The 5,908-nt window shown below is 49.1% G+C and overlaps 1 protein-coding gene across 1 annotated transcript; it reads right to left on the bottom strand.

The window, feature by feature from the left end:
* Window positions 1-1,096: 1,096 nt before the first annotated feature.
* LOC105004771 (serine protease 44-like) lies at window positions 1,097-4,339 on the bottom strand. The gene is made up of 5 exons (XM_010862503.1): window positions 4,231-4,339; window positions 3,745-3,776; window positions 3,331-3,449; window positions 2,743-2,950; window positions 1,097-1,330 (listed from the first exon to the last, which is right to left on the bottom strand). The coding sequence occupies exons 1-5, from the start codon at window positions 4,337-4,339 to the stop codon at window positions 1,097-1,099; spliced, it is 702 nt and encodes a 233-aa protein (XP_010860805.1).
* Between the last annotated feature and the right edge of the window lie 1,569 nt (window positions 4,340-5,908).

Below are 5,908 nucleotides of genomic sequence, written 5' to 3'. Positions count from 1 at the left end.
AACCAGTCCATTCTAAAGGAGATCAGTTCTGGGTGTTCATTGGAAGGACTGATGCTGAAGCTGAAACTCCAATACTTTGGGCACCTCATGCAAAGAGTTGACTCACTGGAAAAGACCCTGATGCTGGGAGGGATTGGGGGCAGGAGGAGAAGGGGACGACAGAGGATGAGATGGCTGGATGGCATCACCAATTCGATGGACATGAGTTTGAGTAAACTCTGGGAGTTGGTGATGGACAGGGAGGCCTGGCGTGCTGCGATTCATGGGGTCGCAAAGAGTCGGACATGACTGAGCGACTGAACTGAACTGAACACATCATACTTCTAACCAAGTACACAGGCTCCTCATCTCCCACTTTCTAGAGAGTAATGGATGCCATGAAAACTCCCCCGGTTAAATGGGAAACTAGTTTCCTAATATGCTATGTGTAACACCACAAACTTCAGGAGAGCACAGCTTCAGAACATACAAGAGACTCTCCAAACATTTATTAGTTTCATACCTGAAATTTCCATTCTCCTAAATGCTGAGTGGTGAGTGCAGAGTTGCCACTGCAGCACTGGGAAGGTGGTTCCAAGACTGAGTTGACCCATGAGGGTTTATGCGGCAAAGCCTGCACACTCACAGAGTGATCTGCACTGGGAAGCAGAGGACCTTCTCCCAACCCAGACAACTGAGTCAGATATGGAAATGAAGAGGCCTCCTCCCTCCCTCCCAACAATCATCAGGTGGGCTGGTTTGATAAAGTGTCAGGTCTAACACTGCTTCACTGGTGACAATGGAAAAATGTTCTCCAAGACCCGTGCAGCATCCTGAAGCATCACCTGGCAGGTCACTGTCCATCCAGGTGGGATGGTTTCACCCACTCCTTCCTGGTAAGCAGAGCACGGCCTACAGATAGGCCTCGATGAGGCAGGTTCCTGGAGCATCAGGCAGGTACAATTTCAGTCTCCACTTGCTGCCACTCTGTCCTGTGGATCTCCACAGGATCAGTGGACCCCAAATGGATTTGAGGACAGGGCATTGAGTAGGAGAGGCATCTCAGAGGCAGGGCTAATGTGAGACTCAGAAGCAGGAATGGCAGAGGCCAGGGTGATCACAGGGTTGCCAGGATACCCAGAGGCAGCAACAGACACAGTAGCAGAATAAGGAATCCAGAGTCCAGACCCGATGCTTGACTCATTCTTGCAGTGATCCAATCCTTGTAGAAACTAACATCTGTGTACACTGCAGGCACTTCTTTCAAACCACAGCGATCACCCCAGCTCACAATCCCCACCTGGATCCATGATGTCTGAAACTGACAGACCAGGGGACTCCCAGAATCTCCCTGGAGGAAAAAAAAAAGAAAGAAACAAACAAAAGAATGGAGGAGATAATCATAACAGGTTGGCAACTATGAAAGGACTGGGGAGACAGGCACCAAGGTCCTTCCCCAGGCCCAGGTTTCTGTGAATGACATTTGAGAGCTGAACACTTTACCATCATCTGAGAAATACTATTCTTTCCCAAGTTCTAGGAACGCACAGGAGCTATAAGGCCAGTAAGCCCTGGACATTGGTCCTGCAGGGATATACTCAAATTATCATCATGACCCCCACTTTACTGCACGCTGGCAGCACCCCCAGGATGGGAGGGCTGCTCCCTTATTGGAGGAACAGGCCAGGCCAGCTCACAGATGTCTTGAGGGGTTCTCTACTGAATCTCCTAAAGCAAAGGCTTTAGGAGAAAAATAAGGTGGGAGATAACCCAGGCCCTGCTACTAGGGAATGAAGAACCTCAATACAGAGGTGGCAAGGGACCCATCAACTCACCCTACAGGGACCTTCGCTCTTTATGTTCTGGGCACAGACCATTCCTTTTTGAACCCGATTCCCTGATTTATTTGATGTTTTCTCGACCATCACAGCACATTGCTTTAGGGGGATGATGAGTTGCTCAGCTTCCTGAAGTTTAGGTGACATTGAAGCTGGGTCTACAGAGACAATTCAGGAGTAAGAGAATCTGCATGAGTGGAACATGGCAGGGTCATTCAGATCGCATGGTGGGTCTTGATCAGGGCATTCACACTCATTCCCTCTTAGAGAAGGAAGGACAGTGGGTTTTGTCCCATTTGACACAGAAGGACCTGAGGCCAACTGCTGACACAGGGAGCAGACGAGGTAAGAAGCTAAGCCAAGTCAGAAGGAGGAACGGATCAGGACACAAAGAGACAAGGCTTCTTACAAGGCCTGATACAAAAGCAACTGTTGTCACTCTGAGTATCAGCAATAGAAGTGACAGTGTCTGTACAGGGCAGGGTCACAGACTCCGGGACAGGCAGTGCCCACGGGTACCAACCCAGCCTCCTCCCAGGGCTGCTCTGGCTAGACCCACATCCCAGGACAAGAAGCTCCCTCCCTACCTGGCAGGTAATTCCAGAGCAGGACAGCTCTGACTGGCGGACAGCTCATCATCCTGGAGCTGAAGTCCACCCTGGAGAGGACCCACCGTACCCAGACCCCCGCCCCCAGGTCTAACGCAACAGGAGGAATCCCTACTGTACTGCAGTCACTCCCAGGCAGCCTCAGCTCCACCTGCTCCCTTGCCCACCTGTAGAGAACCAGCCTCCCTGTCCCTCCCTTCAGCCTACTGGCCAACCCCAGGGCTCCAGACTTCCCCCCTCAGATCCTGCCTGCCAGTCTCACCAAATTCTAAAGTGCGGCCCCATCCAGTTATCCAGCACTGTGTCCCAGGTCTCACTTCAAAATTCTTTCTAGGCAGACACACTGGCTGGATGTATGCAGAATAATTCACAGAGTGGGCCAGCTGAAGAAGAGCAATGTCATTAGGGGTAAGGTTCCAATCAAAATCCTTATGTGATTTGATGTGTTTAACTGGAATGACCACTGTAGTTTTGCAATGTGAATATAAATATGTGGTTCCCATCATCACCGTAAACTCTCGAAAGCTGTGGAAAGACAATATGCCCTCACAGAGATGCTGGAGGGGCTACACTCCCCTCCACCCCTTCCAGGTTCTTCCCAGCCTGTTCCCATCTCCTACCAGCCATCAGCCTTTCCTCCCTCTAAACCACATCCCCTCCTCACCCGTAACCACTGGAGTCAGTGATTCTCCAAGTGAGGTCCCAGGACCATAGAGTAGCACCCAGGATCTTGGAAGAAATGTAAGACTCATGTTTCACTCACAGTGAACACAAATTAGGAGCTATGGCTTCATTATAAGGTAAAGAAAGGAAAGCTCAGGTACGCGCTCAGGTAGGGGGGATGTGAACAGCTCTGTTTCATATAACCCAAGCGACAGATCAAGCCCGCCGCACCAGATACTTACTGTTCTACACAGTGAGCTGCCGTTAGCACCCACTGTGGGGCAATGAGGGAACCTCCGCATCTGTGGCGACCTCTTAACTGCAGGCTGACCTGCCAGGGCCACTTTCTTTCTGGGGCTGGCTTTCCACCAATTATCCCCAAAGTCCGATGGCCACAGGCTCCTTGGCTCAGTAAAGGGGACTCGAGTGAAGCTGCTGTCTCCATTCCACTTTCCCATCACCTCCAACTCCGCCTCCACCCCGTGCCTCCCAAAGCAGAGCCAGGTTTCCTCTCAAATTATCCAGAAGGGTCCAAGCCTGCAACCCACTCCACCCCTACTCCCCACCCCTGGCCAGGACATGATCCCAGTTGGCCTCCAAGCAGAAGTACAGCCCTGTCCAGAGGCAGTACCTAGAGGAGGCAACCCTTCCAATACAGGGGTCTGGCTGGATCCCACAGTCTCTTTCGCTGTGGGTGTGGGTGGCACAGGAGCAACAGTGGGTACTGGGACCTGCAGGGATTTCAGTTGCCCTGAAGCTGATGATGCCTCTGGGGTTGCCAGGCTCATTGCATAATCTTCCTTGGGTCTGGCACCCTCACCTGGGAACATGAGGGTCCAATGAGAAAAGCAGCTGGCTGCAGCAAGGACCCTCATCACCAGCTTCTTCCCAAGAAACCGTCCCATCTCCAAACCCAAATTCCTAACCCCCACCCCCGAACCCCACATCCCAGTTCCCAGTACCTACCCGCACCCCCTGCGAGTAACCCCCACCCTCAGCACCAGGCAAGCAGCCTAGCCCATCCAAGCCCAACCCCTGCCTGCCGTGGTCTCCCTGAGCTGCGGCCAAAGGACCAGGAGCCGGACCAGGAGGCCCAGGGAGCCTCCGCCCCTGCGGGTGTCACTCAGAGAAGCCATGCCCACCTCTAACCGCCTCCGCGCTCTGCGGCGCCCCCTCGCGGCATCCCCGCACCTGGCCTCTGGTTGCCAGGAACACGGCTAGGGCCAAATCCCAAGGCTGCTCCTCCAACATCTTCACTTCCTTCTTCCTCAGCCATGAGCTTCAATCTATTCTGGTTGTGTTCTTAAGGCCCTTGACTTATGATTGATTTTCCGTCTTAAAGGAGAGATATTCTGGGTTAGATACCTTAGCGTGATCTAAACACGGGAGCCCTTAAAAAAAAAAAGAAACAGACACACAGATGCAATCTGTCCAGTGAAACGTAGAAGAAAATCAAAAGAAAGAAGGTAAATAGAAAGTGCGGAACAGATGGCAGTTTTGAGCCTGAATATAGTAGCATCTGCAATAAGGGTGAATGAGTTGAACATACCAGACAACATAGCTTCCAAATTGGAGGAAAAGCCAAGCTCCAGAAATAGACTCTCTGAAGAGACAAACTTACACAAAGAGATACACACACGTGGGAAATAAAGGAATAGAAAGGGAAATGCCAGGTCACACTGGTGCAGAACCAACAAAAGCTGGTATAGCAATATGGTCATTAGATCATAGCGTTTAAAGCAAAAATGATACAAGGAACAAAGGCAGTTATGTACCGTAAGACCAAGACATAAAGGATAGGATACAATGACAGCCTTTAAAACGGAAAGCGAATGGGACCAATTTACGGGAAACAGGGACTTCTTAAACACTCCTCTTAGGAAGCTGACAATTTATATAGGCAAAATTAGCAAAAATATAGACTACTTGACTCTCATAACTTATCGTCTAGACCTAACAGCACTATGATGAATTTTACAGCTACTGAGAGAGAACACTCTTACTGAACACATAGGCAACTTTCAGAATCAAAGCCCTAAGGAAAATCAATAATCTCAAGGAACCAATGTGATACACATTCTCTTCATGAGCCACACATCAGTAACAGTAAAACCAACTTTAAAAAATACTCTATTCCTGAAAAAAAGCCAAAACTCTAGACAAAGGTGCACCTTTAAAAATTAGGAAATCATGAGGGAAATTTGACATTTTAGAGATCAATGCCAATGAAAGCACTACCTATGAAGTTGTATATGATAAAGCCACAGTGGACTTCCAGATGTTCAAGCCGGATTTAGAAAAGGCAGAGGAACCAGAGATCAAATTGCCAACATCTGTTGGATCATAGAAAAAGCAAGAGAATTCCAGAAAAACATATACTTCTGCTTCACTGACTACACTAAAGCCTTTGGCTGTGTAGATCACAACAAACTGTGGAACATTCTTAAAGAGATGGGAATACCAGACCATCTTACCTACTTCTTGAGAAATCTGTACGCAGGTCAAGAAGCAACCATTAGAACCGGACATGGAACAACAGACTGGTTCCATACTGGGAAAGGAGTACGTCAAGCCTGTATATTGTCACCCTGCTTACTTAACTTATATGCAGAGTACATCATGCAAAATGCCGGGCTGGATGAAGCACAAGCTAGAATCAAGATTGCCAGGAGAAATATCAATAACCTCAGATACGCAGATGATACCACCCTTATGGCAGAAAGTGAAGAGGAATTAAAGAATCTCTTGATGAAAGTGAAAGAGGAGAGTGAAAAAACTGGCTTAAAACTCAACATTCAAAAAACAAATATCATGGCATCC

The sequence above is a fragment of the Bison bison genome, unplaced genomic scaffold (genome assembly GCF_000754665.1).
Source record: "Bison bison bison isolate TAMUID 2011002044 unplaced genomic scaffold, Bison_UMD1.0 scf7180017864482, whole genome shotgun sequence".
Classification (NCBI taxonomy): domain Eukaryota; kingdom Metazoa; phylum Chordata; class Mammalia; order Artiodactyla; family Bovidae; genus Bison; species Bison bison.
This window is presented reverse-complemented; position numbering and strand designations above follow the sequence as displayed.